This window comes from Diuraphis noxia, unplaced genomic scaffold, assembly GCF_037042655.1.
Source record: "Diuraphis noxia isolate RWA-SAM2 unplaced genomic scaffold, SU_Dnox_SAM2 contig0002, whole genome shotgun sequence".
Lineage (NCBI taxonomy): Eukaryota > Metazoa > Arthropoda > Insecta > Hemiptera > Aphididae > Diuraphis > Diuraphis noxia.
Genome location: NW_028301712.1, coordinates 21192022 through 21217313, shown reverse-complemented (window position 1 = coordinate 21217313; position 25292 = coordinate 21192022). Strand labels below are relative to the sequence as shown.

Genomic DNA, 25292 nt, shown 5'->3' with positions numbered 1-25292 from the left:
CGACGATTGATGTCTTAAATATATTAGGAGAAATACTATTTGAAATATATGTGTTAAAGATTTACAGAAGTAGTGGTATCAAATATCAATTGTTTATTTAAATTATTTATGATGTCTGATGAGTTGTCGAAGTATTTTTTTTAAATGTATTAATTATTTTAAAATTTTTGACGGATTTTGATGTAACTTTATTGCTCATATAGTTGAATAGTTATAGATATATTTAAATTTATTGAGATTATGTATGATAATTAAATTCATAGTTATTTTTAATAAGTTGATCAGTAATCAATTGTTTATTATCTATTATTTTTCCATCCATTTATTTGTTTCGTTTATTAAATATTTATTAAAAGTTGTACGTGATTTCTTTTTCATCTTTGATGACTTTGGTGTAAAGGCACTGCCCATTTTAAAAAGTGTTGTAATTATGGTGGTTTTTTTACTTAAAAAATAACTATAATTACATTTATTACATTTAGTTTATTATAATAAATTAATACAATATTATAATCTATAAAATTAATAAAAAAACAATAGAGAACTTCGGGGAATAGCCGACGAATTACGATTGTAAAAACTTATATTCCCAGAACTAATCCTAATTACGCCATCTTCACTGACTTAGAACAATTATGGATGGAATTGAAATTTTATATTTATTTTCATCCATATAATGTTTGTTGTTCTGTGTTTTCTGTATTTATATATCATAAATTAAGTTGTAAACATTAATTATTTAGTTAAATTTTGAAGTATGATAATAGTTTCACATATTTTATGTATTTCTATACTAAAATAACAGTTGCTATATTAGTATATTGACAACCCTAGACTAGCGGGAGTTCAAAGGATATCGCTTATTATAATGTAGAATTATATCAGATCTACTTAGTATTAGTATTTTGTACTGGCTTTAAAGATAAAAACAAACGTGTATAAAAAATTTATTTATATTTCATAATATAAAATAAATAAAATACTAGTCAAATAACATGTTTGTTGTTAGTTTTTAATAATATAACTGTTGTTCCTCATTAATATTTATATTGATTCAATTTATTTTTATTTATTCAATTTCGATTTTAAAACATTTAAATAATATATTTCATAGTTTTTACTTTCTTGAATAATATTTATATTTTTCTTATTGCCGTTTTAATTTGAAATGTCTAAAAGTTTTTAAAAATTCTTTTTAACTTTCCTTAGTTTTTATTTGTTCGTAAATGATTAATATTAATATATGTTTGTTTTAGATATAAAACCATTACACCGTTTTAAATTTATAGATGCAAACACCCAACAATTTTCTGTTATAATCATTATTGAAATTTTAATTTTCACAAAAATTATCAAAATCAAGACATTTTTGTGTAAAGCTTGAAAATTGAATATTAGATTTTTTTGAGTATAAGTTGTTGGTTGTGAAATAAAAAAAAAAATATACGACGTATATGTATAAGCATGTGATATATTATCATATTTTTTATGAATTCTAATTTCATTATAAATACGAGGATTTATTGACACCTATGCTATTATACAACAGGACATATTTCTACGTTTCCTTTTTTCTTTCATATAATATTATAAAACCTAGCATTTCCTGTTTGAACCATTTTGAACCTTGTTTAAACAGATGAAATTGTTCATGATGAAACATAAAATACGCATAACACCTGTTGCGAATAAAAGATAATAATATCATTATTTTCTAGGCCTATAAAATTGTTAGGGGGGTTTTTTTAAAATAAAAATATCAATTTTTTTCACTTCATCGTTAACCAATAATGTGTTTTACCCAATGTGTTGTATGGTCTTATGTGTTTTGATTTCGTTTAATCTAAAATAATATATTATAAATGATGTGTTATTGATTAATTTAACACTTTTTTGTGTTTTCTAATTGGATACGTTGTTTAGCTCGCAGAAAATATACGGTAAGCTACGAAAGCTAACGCTGTTATAAATTATAATATAATAGGACAGTGGATTTACTATATTGATGTAAAATAATGAGAGCAATAATAATTTGAAGTCTCACGATATATTATTATAATTCATGTAATGTGAGTGAATATTAGACGAGGATTCTTTATCGTAACAGTTAATTGAAGAACTTTAGCCACACGAAATAGTATAATACCTACTGTATATGAAACAATACGGGAATAATGACCAAGCAGATACAGTCCATTTATAATAAAATCAGTGACGAGTTTGGTGCGTACTTACAGGAATATAATTATTACGACCACATCATTCGTTATAACTAATACAAAAATTATACGAGCTACTACCGCAGTATAATAGGTAATACATTAATACCTGTGTGTATGATTTAAATAGCAATCTATATACCTAACGAGTACCTATAGTAAATTATGTATGAGCAAGCAATGGCCCAGTCTGCCGGTTACCACCGACTGGCGTCCACACTCCTATGTCAGCTTTACATAATAAACATAAGCACATAATACTCACACAATTACTCGTATAAGTAGGTTTTAATGAAAATATCACACCAATAGGTACCTCGAATAAACTGAATAATAACTAGTTTCATATTCCCACCAGAAAAGGTACTGAAGTTGAAAATCGAAACACTACTTATCGTGATATCGTGTACATAATCACAAAAAAAAACATACTTCATTATAATATAATTTAAATCATCACTCCACTCAGAATTTATAAGTGTTAACATATTGTAATAGAAATCGAGCAAGTTCGTAAGACTCATTTGTATATTATTCTCCTTGGAAAATAAATGTAGGTAAGTACCACTGGCTTCAAAAATCATATTGCGTTTTATTTGAGTTCCAAAAGACATTTTTTTGTAATATTTATAACGTGTTTAACTAGATCAGAGGTTCCCAAACCGTGCACCGTGGTGTCTTTCCAGTTGAGCTCCGCTGACGACCATTATCTGGTCTAATTAATATAAATTACGAATAATAACTGCGATTACAACGGTTGTGTCGATTCGATTATAATAAATACTGCGCTTCAACGACCACCTGTATTTGATACACGACCGTCCGTGTCTGCTGAAATTTATTTCCGTTTTATTATATAGTATATACACACTTGTCGGTGATCGATCTCAGTGTGACTTTAAGAAAATATTTAGGTATGCAACTATTGTGATTACTTTATTTTTAATGATGTATCAATTTTTATTAAACGTTTTGAAGACAAAGATAGTGTACCGATGTACCATCAACTAGTTATTAGATGGAGATACCGCAATAATATTGTGGATCAACAGATATCGTGAATGAGATATAAAAATAGTTAATAGGTAATTTCTAATATATAGTAACATTGTTGAACAGCAATATATTAAATTCGTAGATCTAAGATCTAATGTATGTTTTTAAGACATTTTTTGATTTTATATAACTTGAATTTTTAACCAAATATTTAAATTAGCATCTTCAAAACAAAATTACATTCTAAAAATAATCACTTGAGTGTTATTTATTAACTAATAGTATACTAATATAAATATTTTTTATCAACAATAAAGGTATATAGGTTACCTTTCTGCACTGACAGTATTTAGAAACTGCTTATTTTCAAAATAATCCATCTCTTTGTAGTTTGATTTGCCATTTCCATTGGTTGTAAATTTCTACATAATATTGAAAGTTTACACCTATGGGCCTATGACAAAAATAAAAAATGAAAAATGGAGAAATGTCTCCAGTTGAATTAAGTTCAAAGACGTAAAAAACTATGAACTAAGAAAATATTGTTTAAAATAGGAGAGGTTAAATTAAAAAAGCCTACATATATAAGTATAATTCATCTGTAAGTGCGTTCACTGAACTCTATTTGAATGGTTGAACTGATTTTTGTGAAATGGTTTATGTGTGTTTGAGATGTCCCTGGATAGTTTATAATTATAGATTCATAATTGGACCGGGGAGGTGCACACATGGTTTCGAGATTTAAAAGGGAAATCAACATTTATTTTTCTTGTGCATCTTAAAACATATATGATAGTTGAATGTATTTTTGTATCTAGTTTAAATGGGTACTCAAAAACTACTTAATCGATTTCTAATAAATACAATTTTTTTTTTTTGAGATATGAGGAAAGTTTAGAGAGTAGTTCGAACTACATTAGATTTATATCAAATGCTAAATACAATCTACTATACAGGTGAATTGTCAATCTCGGTAGAATTAAATCACAAACCCAAGTACCTATACACCGAACCAATTTTGCCCATGAACCAAAACCAAGATACACGTATATAATAGCGCTATATCGTATGTATTATCACGGACGAAGTCAGGTAATATAGCTAACAATGGAGGTTTGTTCATCAAAAGTTAATAGACTCAAACACTACCGAACCGTTTTCAATCAAAGTTCTTGATCATTTGTAGCTTATAGTACGCCGTACTATATTATAGCTTATTTTTCAATTTCTGGAGCTAAAAGGTAGCACACACAATCTTATCTAAATTCTAAACGGTTGCCATTGGTTACAAATTATTATATTACTGTTATAATTTAAAGAAATATGAAATATATATATATATATATATATATATATATATATATATATATATATATATATATATTTTTAGTACAAATCTATGGCTCTAATACAATATAACAATATGGCTCGGGCATTTATAAATATGTTTGAATATTTATTGATTATATCCATTTTTTATAAACAATAACATTAAAATTATACTAATTATAATTAAAAAAATTTAAGAGGAGGGGTTGAACACATAAAACCGTACCCTGTGTACATCAATGCGTCTGATTTAAATTTGGATACAAAAAAAACAGGCCAAAATACTTTTCGAATCGCCTATAAGTAAGCTATAAAGACAGTTTCTATTCACCGAGAATCATAATTCTTCACCACACGCAGCTCAATCGCTTCGTATGTAGCCGGTACATAAATATTAGTTTGCTTTTTTTTATTTTTTGAATTTACTTCCCATTTATTTTAAGTCTATTTAATATAAACAGCCATAAAAAATTAATTTTTATTTCCATTCTAGTCGAGACTAACATTTTCTATTTTTTGTTTTTTGTAAAAATGTGGCTAACAGTGTTGTAATTTATTTAGCTTAGTTATGAAATTCACATCCAATGCAAACTTCAGAAACGATTGAAATGTGTACGGTAAAGATCAGCAACAAGTATCGGCATCACCATAAAATTCGAAATAAAATTAACATTACCGAAGTATTTTTATTCCTAGACGTTTACATAGAAAATTACATTAATTTCCCTGGTGGTTACAATACGGCCCATACCCTTTTAAATATAAGGAACATAAACGGATATTAAAAACTATTTCCTATAAATAAAGAAATAAATAATAGTCGATGTACTATCGCCATTGATAATTGATAAGAAATACTGGGTGATGATTAATTTTTATTAGAATTCAGATGAATGTAAAAAAACAAGCACATCTAGTGAATATTTTATTTAATGATCAATATTATCAAATATCAACCCACTATACGATATCACAAAAATAATATTATTCTCAAATATTCTTTTAATTCTGTGTTTCATGAATCGTAATGATATGCTACTCCCATTTAACTGCATACCTACACTAGAAACAAATTTGAAATTTATTAATTCTCTTTAATAATTTTGGCGATGTCCATCCTTCTTATTCTCCAAGGAAATGGTCATAGCTGAAATTAAATAATGTTATGTATTTATTGATGAAAAATATAGAAATTAATAAATATCGTAAATAATCATATCCATAAAAATAATTTAGGGCCATAATTTGGATTTTTACCTTTGTCTCTTTTTTTGTTGGTGCTGTAAAATATAAATTAATACCAATAATAACTGATTATTTTATAAACTTTTTATCTGAGTTGACATTATATGAAATATATAAAGTAATGAAAAAAAGTATTAAAATATTAGTTGTTAATAAAAGTATGTTACAATATAAAAAATTACCTCGTGCAACAAATGCTTTTTTATGTACCGTACTTACCGTATGAACGGTTTAATTTTGCCCTGGGCGCCAAATCTTAACGGCACAGCCTGGCCACAGGCATTTATATCATTCACCAAAGTATCTATTTTATCTAATTAAATTGAATTGTACATGCTGTTAATACCTTATAATAATCAATAATATATATTTAAAACTATGATACGACACGCACGCTAAATGCGCTGCTGTCTCGTAAAAATGAACTCGTTGGTATTTGGTAAATAATAATCCCTTTATTTCTGTGTACATTTAATATTATATACAAGAATGAGGAATCGGGGACCGATGGCGTAGCGGTCTTCGAAACCTTGAACAAACATGGGAACAACGTGTTTCAATATATAATAAATACTAGCTCGTAGTATGTACATAAATTGGGTGGAGAACGAGATCTGATCACGTCGGGGCCGCTTATGACACGTCCGTTCCGTGAGTCTCATTTGGATAAGTGTGACCTGAACAATATATCTAGAGGTTGTTCTGAAAAGGACAATTTTGGTTCCACGGAAACTAGTCCTAATCGGCGGGGGTATTCGTCGGTTGGTCATTGAGTCGACTTCAGGGTTGTGTGTCGCTGGTGTGCAACTGGTTGACAACTGGCGGTCGTCGGGGTTGGGCATCAGAAACGATAACGTGCAGCAAGCCTGCAATTAAGTGGATCGGTCGTAAAATGGCCGTTATATATGTCACTTGGTGACAATAATATAATAATATATAACAATCGGGATACGCTTCAGGTATGCCGCTTTTGGCACCTGATTGTACTATTATGTTTTGACAGTTGAGGGTTAGGATGAAGACTGATTTAAGTTTTGTAGCTGCACCGTTATATATCATGCATTTATAGGGAATTCCGGTGCCGGTTGGTTGAGTTTATTAAGAGTGACGAGAGAATGTCGCACTTTTGCAGTGGTGCGGATTACTTGATTGGTGCGTGCGTTTTTCCCTCATCAGCCTCGTGTAACTTATTTCTATACAAACCACCTTCGTCAGTCAAGTTTCCCTGACAAAAGTGTGAAATTAAATTGTCAACGTGTGATTTTGTACACACTGTTGGTCTTGAAAAGACCTTTTTACGTGCTCGTGTGTATGTGCGCCGTTATAACTTTCATTTTCGCAAAAATGTTTCAATACCCAGATGGCAAGCATATTTTTGGTGCCCTTTTTTGAAGAACCTACATAAAAAAGCAACGATAAAAGTGATTAGTGATTATTGTTGTAATAATTTTAAATATCAATAATACTTTAATACTATTATTAATCCAACCAATATTTGTCATAAATAATCTTTTTTTTTAATCTTAAATAGACATTTTTTTTTTAGATTTAGATAATCTCGACATTAATTTTTCGACAGAAAATCGTTTATATTATTATTGTACATATTAAAGTGATCATATAAAAATCATACATCACATCTAAGTGAAACTTAAATTAAATATAATATTGAAATTAAGTTATAGTTTATATTAAAATTGTCAATATCTACAATATAAAAATATTACTTTGTGCATCAATAGATTGACCATTGATGACACACCCCACCATTATCATTGGCGGAGAAATCGCTATGACGCTGACTGTGTATTTGATATATGGATAAATTTAATTTAATAAGAAAACTGGCCGGTACTTCAATTTGTATTCAAAGTGGTTCATCACCTAAAGTAAAAGGGTTTAAGCAATAATATTTACTATTATATGTAGTGTAATAATGAACATTAAACTGTATAATTTAATGAACATTAATGTTGCCAATACAAGCATATTTCGTAATATAAAATCAAACTCAACCAAAATATATTAAAAAATAAAAAATATCTAAGTAATTGAAATGTTGTATGTGTGTAAGACAAAGGCAACAATTGTCCATGTGGCGTCCTCTTAACACATAAATGCTTAAGATTATCAATTTTTTTAAATAAAATGTCTTAAAATATTATCCAGTAATTATTAAGATCTTGATCGTTCTAAAGGTTTAAGTCACAATATTTTATAAAACCTAATTGCGTATGTATTTAAAAGACATATTAATTAATTATATTAATTTTACTGTATCAGTCGTTGGAATGTCGCGGACGTAGTCTATCATCGTTAGTTGAGCAGCTGAAGTACTCTGTACATTTACTAGATCTTGATCGTTCTAAAGGTTTAAGTCACAATATTTTATAAAACCTAATTGCGTATAATTTAAAAGACATAATAATTAATCATCTTACATCACTATCATTTGTTGATATGCCGTCGTCTATATTTGCAGGCCGAGCAGTTGAAGTACTTTGTACGTTTACTAGATCTTGTTCGTTCTAAAAGTTTAAGTCACAATATTTTATAAAACCTAATTTCGTGTATAAATGTATTTAACTTCTACGTTTGTAAAAAATTAATCTATCTTTTCGATTATGCTGACATATTCGGCATAATTATGTGTACCTTTAAAAGTCTTCTTGCTTTTTTGTACAAAAATCGTCTGCTCATCCATACCAATCCTATACCGGCTATTGCTCCTAGTGCTATAAATGATTTTGTCTTCATCTTGAAACCCAGACAATATTGTAGTTTTTAATAAGCAATAATAATTAACTCGTTCACTATATTTTGTGTATAACAGTATAGGTACTATAGAAATAACGTAACGGTCCGTGCACAGGCGTTAAATTGTCAAATGAATATTTTAATTGTTACGCAGATAATATATTTTTGGATACCTAGTCATGTATTTATAAATATTATGTTGCTTATATTTTCATTTAAGTCAGATAACATGATATAATAAAAAATGACCTACTCAAATAAAACTACTTAACCGATTTTAATAATATCTTAAGTTTAATGTGGTAGCTTTTGTTCGACTTAAAGTATAGGTCATTATTAATCCTTCGTCGGGTGGCCCTTAATTGTTTTTTTGAATACCTAATAATGGATTTTGATGTCGAAGGAAATTTACTGGCGTCGCCTTGTTGAGTAATTTTTACATTTTTATAATTTTTATAAATTATTTTTTTTTTTTTTACACGAAATATATCCTCGGTGACATAGGCAATTGGGTGACAAAATTTAAATTATATTGGGTTGTATTTACATTGAAAACTATATTATTTTGCAGTGTTCATATTTTATTTTGAAGTTCTGCCGAATAACTTAATTTATTGTACTACTATTATTAAATTGACTGCAATTCAAGTTTTGTTCTACACAATTTACTTAATCATATTAAATTTTTGCATATGCCATGATTTTTTTTATCAAAATGTGCTCAGGTGTCTACTTCTGACATTTCAAATATTTCCATTACATAAACCTATGAAATTTTGAAAATTTTTAATAATAGTTAATTATTAAATATTCGATTTTTAAGAGTTATTACTCTATTAGTCAAACTTCGTTAAATAAATGTATTTTGTTCTTTCTGAATTTTTTATCAAATCACATACGTAGAAATATAGAATGTACCATTGCACCGTGCTGGCTGTAATTTTATTTAGGTACCTCCACATATCCGTTCGGCGATAGTATTAAATTATTTATAAATTAATAATACCTATGTTATAATATACCGGGTGATTCTTTTATCATTGAACTATCATTATTTAAAAAATTACTAATGTTTTTGAAAATATTTTTTTACATAGTTTCAAGTTGTTCAAAAACCAACGTTTTTATTGAAAAAACTTATTTTAAAATATTTTTTATCCTTATCATAACTATAAAGTTAACCTGGGAGAGTTTACACATTTACTTTAGGTAAACATAATTTTGACCCGAGAGAGTTTACACATTTACTTCAGGTAAACATAATATTAACCTGGGAGAGTTTACCATCGGGAGAGTTTACTATTTTTAAAAATCAGAAGGGTTTACCATAAAATCGGGAGAGTTTACCACCGCCCGACAATAGTTATTTGGTCATGGCCCATGGGTCTCCGTTGATAAGGCGCAAAATCTTCTAGAAAAGAACCCCACTCCCCGCTCCTGTACCGTGCAGAACCGGCTCCCGTCGCCGGAACAAAGGTCTACAGCTTCGGGTCAGTAGTACGTTACATATCTAAGTAGTATTCAGTCATCATCTGTCGAGTCTGTCGTCGTGCTATCTAAATTGTGCCGACCCATTGTATATCTATACGTAATATATCTACGCACCACATTGCCGCACATTAAAATTGCTATTTAGTTCAATTTAGTTGTCGTTGGTGGCATGTGGTTTTCATTCTATGGGTGCAACGAGCGTTAAAACGAATAAAACGTGCACGTAAGGAGCGACGAGTAAGTCAATAGTGATCGTGTGCGAGTGCGATCCAATCGGTTACCAAAAGGACGTCGGACACTTGGACATTTGGGCAGCCATCAGCGTTTGGTCACGAGACCTGAACGAGGCGAGCAGACGTCGGGGTGGTCTTCATCGTTATACATTTATATGAAGTCATATAGGCAGTCGAGCGGTCGACAATAACCGGTAATACAGTATCATAATACTTGATACTCGGTTTTTTATCTATATTCCATATTATTCCATTATTATTTGTATATATATGTTGTTTTGACATTATATCAATATTTTTGTATTATGGCCTTTGTGGCGTTTATTGTATCATTATAATTACGGTCTTATTTATTTCGGATGATAAGTGATCGGTCCAATATTCATATTATATAGTAGGTGGGCGCCTACACCCCTATGTGCATATTATGTGATTATTATTATTATTTATAATGTATATATTCAATTCATATTCTTTTGTTATGTTATGTGAGGAAATATCATAATACAATCCATTTTATATTATCAGCCTAAATTTGTTGATTTATTATTAGTGTTAAAAACTTATTAGCTTATACATAATACTCAAATTAAACACACGACAGCCAAAAGAATTAAATTGGAACACGCATACACGTCAAACATTAGATACTTTAAGTCAGATTAGATGCGTTAATTAATATTTTCATGGGACCCATATTGATCGTGGTCCGTGGAATGCAAATTGGGATCGTATATAATTATAAACAACGGTTGAATTTAAGTATGAGCCTTTATTGATATTGCGCAGATGTTACCGTAGCTGCTATTTTGTGCGTAGAAGAGAAGAGAACAAAATCATTTCATTGGAGTAAAATTATTTAACATGAATAACTACATCCAAAATTTTAAATGATGTGTTCAATCAAGGAGTAAATTAATGAGACTGTAAATTAATGAATATTATGTTGTTACAATTTTGGTTATTTCAACATATACCCTTAAGTTTCTAATAAATAATATTATAACTGTATTTATATACATAAAGATAATCTAAAATTGTGGATTAATATTACAAAATATGGGATGTGAAGATAATTTATATTGCAAGTTGTAATAATATCATGCGCACACATGAATGTGTATAATTTCTGTAATTTACAACTTAATTCCAAGAAAACTACCTTCTTTATACTCAATATAATATATGACATGGTATATTCGGTCGGCCCTATCTCATTAGTATGATTAATATTATCTATATCATGTTATAATAATATTTATCAATAACAAAATCATGGTTAAACCGGCGTATTAGATAGGCAATTCAGCTACAACACTGTCGAGGAATTATAATTTCTATCATGCTTTAATATTATCAAATTGTAATAATTGATTTACCAAAGATTACACAAAGCAAAAGTATATCAGCACTTAAAACTATAATATTGGGTTCGTTTTCCAAGGAGCCGTACAAAAATATTTTATTTTTATGAGTATGGTTTTTCAAAAATCATCAAGATGTACGTGGAAAATTATTGAACAGTGGTGCAAAAATTTGGAATAGTATTGAACTTAATAATAAAAAATTGTCTATAGAATAATTTCCATCTATAATAAATATAGAATATATTATTATATCGTGTATTTTTAGTGACAATAGTAAATAATGGGATTATTGGATAAAACGCGATGGTAAAACTGATGAATAAACATGAAACTATAATTTAATATTATATGATATAATTGTTTACTTCGTATTGTTTTATATTGGATGAAAAAATAACATCAAACAAACTAACCCTTTAGAAAATCCAATTTGAGAAGATCATCAACTATTTTATATACAGCTTCAACAATTTGCAATTTTACTTAGGAGTTATAATTCAACCAAGTGGTTGAGGTCGGCTGTTTGAATGGTTATTTGTCCGTTCAAGGAGGATTTGGCACTGCCAAATCAAATCAGTTACTGACTGATGAGAGTGGTAGGTTCGGGGATTTGGGATTTTGTAGATAGTGGACACAATCATGCACCAGGAACTGGAGTTTAAGATGATAGGTGAGGTCGAATTTTAGTTGGTGTGGAGGTTTAACAAGTATCGGGATAGTAGTAGTTTTGTCTGGTACGGATGTTAATATGGTAACAAAGCGTTCGTTTTTGGTGGACAAAGTTGTTGAGCTGGAGTCCGAGAAGGAATCAGAAGATTACCTACCGAATAGTAAACGCTTGTGTTGCCGCCGTTGCTGCTGTGTTAATGTTTTGTGTGGAAAGTGGTGTTGTCTGCACAGTTTTGGGGCTACCTATAGGTATGGTGATGGTATTGTTCGACGCGTCTCGGTCTACCCTTTGTAGCTCTTTTTGTTCAGAGCGTAGAATAGCTTTGGGGCTCTGTAATGAGGGCGTAAAGTTAATCAATAATAATAGTTATTTATAAACAAATTTTTGACTTCCATCGACCATCGTAAACATCAAATACATGTAATAACTTTAAAATGCGAATTTTGGAAAGCGTTTTCTGAGTGCACAGTTACTTGGTGATTCGAAGGTACCGTGAAAATGTCAAATCTTAAGCTATCGTAGCTAGGTTCTAAATTTATGAATTGGAGAGTCAGTCAGGACACGTTCGATTATATTATAGCCATCCTACTCAGCGTTACCCGTACCAATGAGACTTACTTGCGATTATACGAGCAGTAAATTATCAGAGTTGTAACTTTAGAGTTTCAAAGTTATACCAAGTTTGTCGTTTTTACTTACACCATCACACGGCAGATTGTAAGCATTTCTCGAATCGTTTTTATATAAATGTAGAGCCTTACTTCGTCAGGGAATTAACTTACCAATTAATAAAAAAATACAGCGTTATATCGGTGTATCTAGGTTTTGGGTATTTAAATACTGAAAGATAGATTTTTTAGCGCTTGAAATATTTCCAAACGTAGTTCAAAATACTTTCTAAGCTTTTCTGATATAGCTTAAAAAATAATCTCTGAAATTTTTGATCAAATCCGTAATGTGGTTTTTGAGTCTATAGGCAACAAGCATACAAATAATTATTTTATAAATAAACTCTCATACTAACTGCTTTAAGATATAATTTGTTTATTAGATGTCAGGAGTGCAACAATTTATAAAAACTCGTCTGTCTGAGTAACCAATGGTAATCAATAATCATGTATACAAAGAAATTACTATTTTTTTCAACTAAAATTTACAATATTATAATCTATGAAAAATAAATGGCGACTATATTTGTTAACAATATAAAATATTTTCAATTACCATCATTTAAAAATCCTTATCCGTGCACCTCTTTAAAATGTTTGGAAATCCCTTTTTATTGCACGTCTAGGTCATTAAATTGATCTCTATTCCAAGTTCGTACATTTTATAGCTCAGTATTGTGTTAATCAATATTGTGATATTGTCATCAATAATTGTGTGTACCTGGTGTCCTATACATGAAATAAAATATTTGTATTTATTTATCTTCTTTAAATAGCCCGTGAGGTTCCGTAACTATATTAAAATGTTATAGCTGCTTATACTTTATATTAGTATGTCTTATAGTTTTAAACATAGATTAAAACATAATAAAAAAGTGATTAAAACTTCTGCTTTTAAAATTTTGACCATTATAAGTTTTTTAATATGTTTAACAACAAAATTTTAAATTCAAAGCGTCAACTATAATTACATGTAGGTAACTCATTAAAGCTCTTCTAAAAAAACTGCCACTGTGCAATAATGGCAGTATTGAGAGTAGAATACATAATGTTTGACGATTGTTTAAGTATAAAATGAACATTTTATTTATATGATTAAATGCATAAATGAAATGGTAATATATAGTATATACTAATGAAAAAAAAAAATATTATTTATAAGTTAGATAGATTATGGATTGGATGCGTGCGAAGGGGATTGTTCTTTTCAAACAACTTAAAAATGTTTCTTGAAAAAACAAGGTATGTCATGAACATTTGCAAATTTAATTAAAAAAGTATTGAATACTAAATTCTTAACTGTCTGTCAGTTGACAGTATAATTGTTGACTTAAAAATTTTTAAATTTGAATTTATAATATTATAGATGGAAGCAGTGCATATACAGGGTGTCCCACAGAGATCTGACATTCAGACAAATTGTAAAAATCAGCAATTTGACTTAAATAAGTGTTTTTACCATATACATTTTTCTAAAAATCAGATTTACAAATTGGCTATATTGAATATTTCGAAAAATTTTTTTATCAATTTTTAAGTTTTTTATTTTCAGTATTAAAAATAAAAAATAAAAAATGTATTCTTGTAGCGCAAGTGTCTATGAATTATATTTAAAAGAAATTTTTTTAAAATATTGATTAGAACAAAAGTTATTTCATTTGACAGAATGTCAGATCTCTGTGGGACACTCTGTATTTATGTATATGACCTCATCGTGTATAAGTTACTGTAATTAATTATGGATAAATTAAATATTATTATAAAATATTATGTAAATCAATAATTTTTTAAGTATATATAAATTATAAAATTTAAATATTAAACTGTAAACTTTTAAACATCGTGAATTGAAGAACAAATAAAAAAAATATATTACATATATTTCAACTATAGTTTTCACAAATACATATTTTTATAATTGTCTTAATTTCATGATAGGTACCTATTGTTTTAATAATGATATAAAAAATATTAACAAGTACCTATACATGATAATATATTACGTCCGTGAAGTTGGCCCCCTGATTTCACCCGATCAACTTCAAACCTATGCCAATATTTTGCATCTTATTTGCAACTATTTGCAACACGGTTTTGGACATTTGCAACTTCATACTTATACATATATCAATATTTTTGTATCGGAATGCTGGATTGTAAAAATCCCTAAAAGGTATTTAAAAAAAATTAAACACATTTTTTTTTTATATGGTAGGTAGTAAAATTTAGGGATGGGCTGATACCACTTATTAACGATGTCCGATATTCCGATATAAAATCGATACCCGATAATATATGGAAATGTTAAAATAAAATTTTTGACAAAAAAAACATGAGCCGATACCACCATAAACCGATACCATCAACCGATATATAATAAATCCGATACCTGATAACACAAATAATATTACCTAGAAAAGTGAAAACATTGATTATTATTTATTAATGGTAATAAATTGATAATTATTATTTAAGAGTTATCACACGTTAGTTTATTTTTCAGTCTTTAATACATAATAGTCTATAAAATAAAATGTATTAAGCTGTAAGTTAAAGCCTATAACAAATTTAAAAATAATGAACAACAAATAACAATAAACATAAATGAACCTTCACTAACCTTTTTTGTTAACAAATACTACTTGTATAGGTACTTAATAAAATAATAAATAATACTATGCTTCTTTTGCCTCTCAACAAATTGAATATAAAAAAAATAAAAAAGTGTTAAACAATTTTATAAATTATAAAGCACATTTTATCCCAGGTATTTAATATTTCTTGAACAGAATATTAATTGTCTGACCTTCTCTGGGTTCAATGCATTTCTACTTTTTGAACAAATAAAACCAGCTGTACTGAATGCACGTTCTGAGTCTACTGAGCTAGATGGACTAGAATGATCGGTATTAAATATTTAAATAATGGTTCATAAATAAAAAATATGAATTCTGCTTGAGAAATTATAACTTATAAGTGAATATTTAATACTAATACTAATTAGTAGTCAGTTTTTTTATTTGTTAAAAAAATTATTTTTAATCGCATTACTTAGGTACATAAAATTCAAATTTAAATCATACAATGTCATACCTCAGATTATACTTCAGATACAGAACGATGTTTACTTTTAAGTTTATTTTTCTTTTATTTGTTACCTTCATGAACTCATTATTATGGTTATTTTTGAGGTGTTTAATAAGGTTTGAGGTAGTGAAATCTCGAGAATTAGTACCTCCTCTACAAACTTTTTTGTTGCAAACCGAACATTGCACCTTCGAAACATCATCTGGACATTTAATGAAAAATTTCCAAGCAACTGACATAGTAACTACTACGCTAGGTATTATATAAAACTAGTAAATAATTATTAAATTTAATAATATAAATACTAAATAAACAGTATACTAGTATTCAATATTTAATATTTTGTAATCTCGTATTTCGTAAGTAGTAACACTACTACACTAGTAACTGCTTACTAGTAGTGCGACACTGCGACTAGATATAGTATGGTTATCTATTGTATTAAAATTTAAAATTTTTAAAAATAATATTGCTATTAATAAAATATTATTGTAATGTGATAACAACGACAGTCCTGCCAATAATCTATAGTATTTGATTATTGATAAACTAACCTGTGCATTTGTGAATTATGATACTATCAATACTATGCTGATCGATAGGTTTTTTTTTTGGTATCGGTTGAAATATCGGTTTTGAAAAAAAACCGATACCGATAAAACCGATATCACCGATATTGGCAGATATCTAGTATCGGTTCTAGTATCGGCCGACCCCTAGTAAAATTAATATAAGGTTTCTTATATTTACGTTAATATATTTTATAATTTTTCGACCTCACATTTTATTTTAGACAAATACAAATAAAAAACATCATCATAAAATTATGATATACGTATTTTAACAGATCAATAAAAATCTTTAAATCTATATCAGCAAAGACTTTAAGAGGTACTTCTTAAATGAGTACCTTGGTATTTTAATTTAACCTTTGGTATCGCTTTAAATATACCTACGTGAAGCGTTTAACTAGTAATCACTATAAATGTATTGAAGACTGCCTACTATCAATATTGAACGTATATAGTTTTTAACATCAAAATACATGTTATTGCTTAAATGTTTTGAGCTTACTTATCAATTACTAAGTTTTTGTAGTCATAATATTTATGCATAAATTAGATTAAATTTTTTATTAAATTACAGTTTCTTACACAGTATATCTTCATGTACGGAATCAAAAACATAAAAAAAAATAACACAATTATGTGCAGATAACTTAAGGGACTTAATTAGTTAGCAAAATGTATACCTACATAATATTTTTATCGTACTTAAATTAATAATGATGACATTTAAATTACGCACCATAATATTTCTTGTAGCAATTGATTCTATTTTTTAGTAGTATAGTATTTTTTAGGTATTTTAAGTTTATTTCTATGATGTAGCATTTTTTCACTTTCTAAATAATAAGTTACCATGTGACTTACCTACACAATATGTCTCAATCAAATGTACTTATTTTTCTTGTGTAACATAAAGTAAAATAAATTATTTTTTGTGAAATGAAAATTGAACATATGTAAAAACAATGAAATAAGTTTTCTTTGTGAATTTCAGTCTTGCTATTTCATATTTCATTTATTTTATGGTCTGATTCGATTGTATATTTTGATCTGTGAAACGCCGCATACTCACGTTTTGCTTATCGTTGATATTTTTTTGTATTATGAACGTGAGTTAAAATCAATGTCATAAAAATTGTGTTTGGTACAATAGTTTAACGGTGCAAGAAATATATAATTTGTTTTTGTTGTTGATGTTGTTTTAGTATAGCATCAAAATAGCAAATAAATTCGGCCTGGTTTTGGAAGTTTTATTTTCATTATTATTTTGAATTGAGTAAACTTTTTTCAAATTTTTAGATTTTATTCAAAATCAACAATGGTCAATGAATACAATATTATCAACAAATAGTGTTTAAGTTTTTGATTGAAACAAAGAAACTAATGGCTATTAATATAATATGCTTATATTTTATTATTCTATTTATGTAAACAATTTTCTGGGAAAGGACTATTCCAAAAGTTTTGAATAAATCTACTGTCCGAAAAACGAACACAGATGTCACCATAAGTAGGTTGTTTGTATATTATTATAGTTACTATTTTTTTTTATTTTTTTTTTTTTTTATTAGAATTCAGTAAATAACTGAATACATATTGCATGTTTTTATATAAATCATTTATCTGATTTATTATTAAAACGACTATCCTATTTTATTCACGTAATATTTTATAAATGAAAAAAATATACAATTTCTTTAGACGATCACACATGTAATCCTTGTAAATAGTCCATACTATAAATTATAATTAGTTCATCATTTGGTATTTCATATGGTTCATATTTATAAGATAAAAAATAGAAGATTCAAAATTAAACATAATATTAATTTATAGTATTTAATTAATATTTTACCAAAAGTACCTTTGATAATAATAAAACTAATTTTTTTATATGTGCTCTAATTTTAATTTAAACTAAGTATTGTAAGTTGCGAAAATTATGTGTGATTGCGTGGATTATGAAGATTATCTAAAAATTTATATTACATTTTTATTTTTATTTGTTTTTATAATAAATTTATTATTAATGAGTGTTGAGACATAATTTATCTTATTCTGTGATAGTTAAATGAGAAAAAGGTAAACACCGCTACGCCATCCTGTACATTACTGGCAGTTAAATCTTAGGTGGGTAGTACGTTATTTATTTTTATCAGTTATAATTTTTTTTTATTCCAAAAAAATATTGAAAAATATGTTGGATCTTCATAATATAATCATACTTGCCATTTTGGTTAATATAAATGTAATGTATATAATATACCACCAACATTTTAAATTTATTTTTAATAAACCTTGAAATTTAAATATTGTATTAGAAGCTTAAAATAACCATAAAAAATACTTTTGTAAGACATATACATGTTCATATTTACCAATTTTTTATTTTCAACAGTATATATGGTAAACAATAGTAATCATTATAATTATTTGATTATGCCAATAGAACTTGTACCTAAACACATGATTAGAAAATAAATATTCAATTAATTACTCATTTCACCATTTTGGAAAACAAATCGTAAACTTGAATATTGTTGATAAAAGTAGAAATGTTTTTAAAAGATCAGCCTCGTCGTCTGGTGATTACATCGTCATACAATGAATCTTGAGGAAGATGATCCTGCATTCGTTCAATTGCTTCTATAAGTTTTTGGTGTTGGATCATCTGAAATCGAGCTAAGCATTCATTTAAGTATTTCAAAAATAACTCAATATATGACTTCGTTGAGAAATCATAATTTTCAAGATCATTCTCTTGTGCGTTTTGAATAACTCTTTTTAAAATAACAATAGCCATGTCCGTATCATTAGCATTGTTTAGGTGTGTTGTTAAGTTAAATGCAATATGCAATAAGTAAGGGTCTGATGGTTCAAAATTCCACTGACATAAACTCATAGCTTCTTCAAATGCTTTAGTCGTTACTATGCAAGTCGCGTCGCTATTATTTGCCTCCCACGTGTACCTAAAATATTAATATATTATGTAGAATTTGTAGATAAATTTAAATCGAATGAGTATCATACAGTTTATGAACATTTTAAATAAACATATATTTTTAACAAAATTGAATTTTAATCATCATAAATACACATGCGCAGGCAGTCCGATAGTGCGCACGCATTTATACGTCGCTCTCGGATTATGTCCTGTTATGAAACTTCTACCGAACAGAAAATTTCGTTTTTCATCTCATTCAACGAAATACTTGACACTCTTGCTACAAACTTGTTAGCTGATCAACATACGGGATAAATACTTCTCCAAATCAAGTAACATCGTTTAATATTTTATTTATTTAAAATAAACTAAATAAATTACATCCCACTACTGCGAAACGTACTTAGTCCAAACACAAACCGACCACAGGCACCGTCACTCGCGGTGACCTTTGGACTCCGATAACATTGGCGATATGGCCTCCAGAACCGTGTCCCCAATTAAAATTGCCAATAACCAAATAATCAGCAAAAATAATGAAGACAAAAATATAAATAAACGTAACTTTTCGATGTCATCCTCTCCACCACAATCACCATCCTATACAGCTTGCATTAAGGAAGCTAAATCGTTTGTCACACCAAACAGGTATAGCGTTCTATCTTTAGACGAGCCTACTATCGAAAACCTTAACGTCATATCTGATAATCAAAACGAGGAGCAACCGAATACCACCAACAACACACCGAAAACAATTTTGCCTCCACCCATCTTCATTAAAGGGGTTATTGACTACATGGGCTTGCTTTAAATTTAAACAAATCATTGGTCCAAACACCTTCTCGTGTAAATCAACCTCAACTCATCTAAAAGTTCAAACTGATACCCCAGACAATTAAAGAAAAATCAATGCACAGTACCACACATACTAGCTCCAATCCAATAAACCCCTAAGAGTAGTCCCAAAGGAAGTTCCCCAAGGAACCTACGTCCAACTACTCCAGAATTTGATATAACAACAGCTCTAGAAGAAATAGGTTACACGGTGAGAAATGTCACCAATGCTAAACACCACCAAACCAAAACTTCGTTGCCCATGTTCTTTATTGACATAGACCCTAATGGAGAAAACGATACTGATATCTTCTCTATTACTTCTATTTTGCACACAAAAGTAAAAATGGAAGAGCCCCATAAAAAACGACAGATACCACAATTCCAAAACTGTCAAAGCTATGGACACACACACACGCTCATACTGCGCTTACCCACCCATATGTGTCAAATGTGGTGGAAACCACCTTTCATCATCGTGCACAAAATCTCCAGACTTACCAGCAAAATGCGGCCTCTGTCAAGGCGCACATCCAGCCAACTACAAGGGATGCACAATATACCAAACAATTTCCCGGAAACACAACAACAACACCTCAAGCAAGAAAGCCCATCAGCCACCGCCTTCTAATCTCAACATCAACACTAAACCTGAATATCAACAGCAACAACCAGGCTCCGAAAACACACCCAGGTCACGTACGTATGCTAATGTAACTAAGGGTCACCAGTCCCCAAACTCTAATACCTCCACAAACACCAATGAAACCTCACTTCTTAAATTCCTTGATGAGTTCAAATCTATAATAAACCCTCTTATCTCTCTCCTTACCACCGTCCTCTCAAATCTCATTAACACCAAAAATGTCAAATAATAACGCAACATCTCACTCTCTCCTCATCCTAAATTGGAACGAAAATGGTCTAGTAAAACACAAAGACGAACTTTTAGCCATACTACAAAATAACAGGATCGACATCGCCCTCATATCAGAAACTCACTTCACCAATTCAACATACTTCTACCTACATGGGTTCCAAGTCTTCAAAACCAACCACCCTGACGGCACCGCACACGCGGGAACCGCCATCATAATAAAATCTTCCCTACTATTCTATCCTCTCCCACAATTCCAAACGGATCACAATAAAGCCAGTGGCATACAAATAAAATTTAACAACACCCCTCTAAATATATTTGCAGTTTATAATCCACCGCACCACACAAAAACCTTAAACCAATTCAACGACTTCTTCCTTACTCTTGGCCATAAATTTATAATAGGAGTTGATCTAAATGCTAAAACTATACAATGGGGCTGTCGCGTAAACAATCCCCGTGGTAACCTACTTGAACTCACAACACAAAATCGTAACTACAAAGTACACTCTCCTCTATCACCAACATACTGGCCCACTTCACCCAGAAAAAGGCCAGACATTTTGGACATATTTATATCTGAAATTCCCAATAGTTTCCACAGCCTAACAACTAATCTCAACGACCTATATTTTGACCATTCAGCCATCCCTTAAAAATTGACAAAATTCTCGCTAAACCAAAACAACAAAGCCTCATCCTAGGCCAAATGGACTGGGTAAAATTCAAATCATCCCTTGATGATCAATATAACCTCAAAATTAGCTTAAAATCTCCAAACGATATCGATGAAGCCGTGCACCTCCTAACCAAGTCTATACAAGAAGCTGCTTGGTCCTCCTCCTCCCTAATGCCAATTAAAAACACCTCCATAAATCTTCTCCTACATATAAGAATACTAATCTCAGACAAACGGAGAGCGCGTGCAACATGGCAGAGAACCAAATATCCCTCGGACAAACGCAAACTTAACAATTTAACAAATAAACTTAAAAAAACTCCTAGCCTCTATTAGATCAGATAATTTCACCAAACACCTCGTCTCCCTCTCGTCTACTGGCAACTCGCTTTGGCAAACAGAAAGAAAATCCTTCAAACAAAACAATCTGTTCCTCCACTAAAAAAAAACCGATGGTACTTGGGCCGTCACTGATCTAGATAAAGCCAATATATTTTGACATCATCTCTACTCTACCTTCCAACCGCACAATAATATTCTCACTCCTTCTCAAATCGAAAAAGTGAACCATTCTCTCTTCCACCCTCTACCCATGACTCTTCCGTCTAAACATATATGACCTAGCTATGTTGAATATGCGATAAGAAACTCCCCTCGTCACAAAAGTCCAGGTTATGACCTAATTACAGCTGAGGTAGCTACACAACTTCTCAAAAAAACCTTACTTCTCTTAATACACATTTTCAACTCTATACTTAGACTGTGATACTTCCCTGTCCTTTGCAAATTCTCAATCATCATTACGATCCCCAAACCTGGCAAACCCCCTGACTCTTCCGAATCATACAGACCCATTAGTCTTCTTCCACTATTTTCAATAATTTTTGAACGGATTATCCTAAAACGCATCCTTCTTATCATTGAAGCCAGCATACCTAATACCCAATTTGGATTTCGTCATAATCACTCTACAATACACCAAGTCCATCGACTAGTGGATAAAATATCATTCACTCTTGAAAAAAGCTTATTTGCACAACTGCCTTCCTCGATGTATCACAGGCATTCGACAGAGTATGGCACGAAGGGCTTCTCTTCAAACTCAAATCTATTCTTCCGCCATACTATTTTCTATTATTTAAATCCTATTTAGAAAACAGACATTTTGCCGTCCGATCTGGCTTCTCCTTATCCGAAGTATCACCAGTCCACGCAGGGGTACCTCAAGGATCTGTAACAGCAACTCTACTCTTCAATTTATTCACCTCAGATCAACCTACCACCCCTAACACTACAAATGGTGACTTTGCCGACGACAAGGCGCTTCTAGCGATCCATTAGGACCCCGAAATAGCCTCTAACAAAACCATCTCAATCTCTTATCAACCCGGGATAAAGATTGGGGAATAAAAATCAACGAAACAAAATGCATCCATTGTACGTTCACACTAAGGCAAATAGTCTGCCCCCCTCCATCTACCTCAATAATGTACCTCTCCCAACCAACCAAAATGTCCGATACCTTGGTCTACATTTAGACCGCAGGTTAACTTGGGCAACTCACACCCACAACAAAAGCCTCGCCTTAAATAATCGCTCTCGCCAATTACGTTTTCTCCTCACATCACAACGCATCAACTTAAAAAACAAGCTACTATTATACAAGCTCCTACTCAAACCGATCTGGACATACGGCATCCAACTCTGGGGTGCAGCAAAAAAGTCCAACTTAAACAAAATTCAAATCTTCCAATCTAAATATCTCCGTCAAATAACTAAAGCCTAACTTACTATTTATCTAACGAAACTCTACATAAAGATCTAGCCATCCCAACAGTCCAAAACGTAGCAAAAACTTTTTACAATCGCACACACTCCAAGTTACACAGCCATCGTAATCCCCTGATTTCCGAGCTATCTATCCCGGCGACCCCAGAAGGCGTCTAAAACGTACCTGGTGTCGTGACTTACTAATCTAAAATTGTATATACCCCTACATCCACTTAATTTTGTAATCCCGCCCTCTCTTACTCGCAAATTAAAATCCTAGCCTAAAATCCTAACCTTAAGTGTCTCCAATGGGTGGCTTCTTATCTCCAGACACTCAAGCCATGTCACCTCCATCACATGCACTTATTGTAAAACAACATTTACAGATTGTGTATATTTAAATAAACGATAAAAATAAAATCATCATAAATAACTATCTAATTACAAGGATTGTTTTACATTATATACTTTTCTCATTATAATCCTAGAGGATTAATAATATTGCATAATTTAAATTGTATCGTTCATTACTATAATTTAGAACCGCTTAAAAGACTTTTAATTTTGAAAATGGTTATTTCTTATGACTATTTAAAGAAATAATTTAAACATTTGACATATTTTCAACAAAAATACTGTTTTTTTAGGACTTATCTAATATGAATTTAAATGTAAGACACAATTGAATTAAAGTTATATTATTCGTCGAGTTTAACCCATCTGATTATTAAATTACTAAAAATTATTAGAATTTGAATGTATAATATACAGCGAATATCGAAAACTACGGAATTTACCGACAATAAAGGCCTTTCATATTATAAATCAACACTTTTTCTCGAATATCTTCCACATTAACGAGTAAACTGGTATTCACAATGTTAACGACTTCAGTACAGATGGCAATTAAATCGTTTCTGGTTTCATCCAGCAAAGAGGTGATAGCTACAATGCGTTCCTGATCGCTGTCTTGGAGTAACTCCAAGTATGATTCTAGCTCAAGTACACATTTGAGCTTATCATTCGATAAATGATTGTATGCTTCATGTAACTGGTTTAATACTTCTTTGTTTAATGGAATATGAGGATTTTCGTCTATATACGCTTTGAAATACTTAGTAGCAGTTTTGTATTGACCAAGAGCCATTGAAGTTTTTGCTTTCATCAAACTAACATTCATGGTGCTTGATAAACGTATTAAATTGAATACTTAACTATTATTTTAACTTAAAAATAATACTTTAATAACTATTATTCAATATACTGAAATTTGTCCAATACTTGTTACACTGATGAATCACTAGAAAACTTTTTGCTAAATATGTATTTTACTTGTCAATGTTTGTTGCCCTGGTAAAGTAATTTTCATGTATGGGAATTTATTTATTTTTATTTTTTAAATCAATGAATTTATTTGATAAAATTTTTAAAAATAGTCTAACCTAAAATTAGATAGTAATATTCTATATTTAAAAACATACGCTTTCATGAATATTTTTTTTTTTACTTTTTTATAATGTTTTAAAATATACAATTGTAATAAATTTGCCTGCT

The 25292-nt window shown here is 29.8% G+C and overlaps 1 protein-coding gene across 1 annotated transcript; it reads right to left on the bottom strand.

Annotated features, from left to right (window-relative positions):
- Positions 1-19200: 19200 nt before the first annotated feature.
- On the bottom strand, positions 19201-24918 carry LOC107165045 (14-3-3 protein theta-like). Its single transcript, XM_015513094.1, has 2 exons — positions 24536-24918; positions 19201-19600 (listed from the first exon to the last, which is right to left on the bottom strand). Exons 1-2 carry the CDS (start codon positions 24916-24918, stop codon positions 19201-19203), a joined length of 783 nt encoding a protein of 260 aa, XP_015368580.1.
- Between the last annotated feature and the right edge of the window lie 374 nt (positions 24919-25292).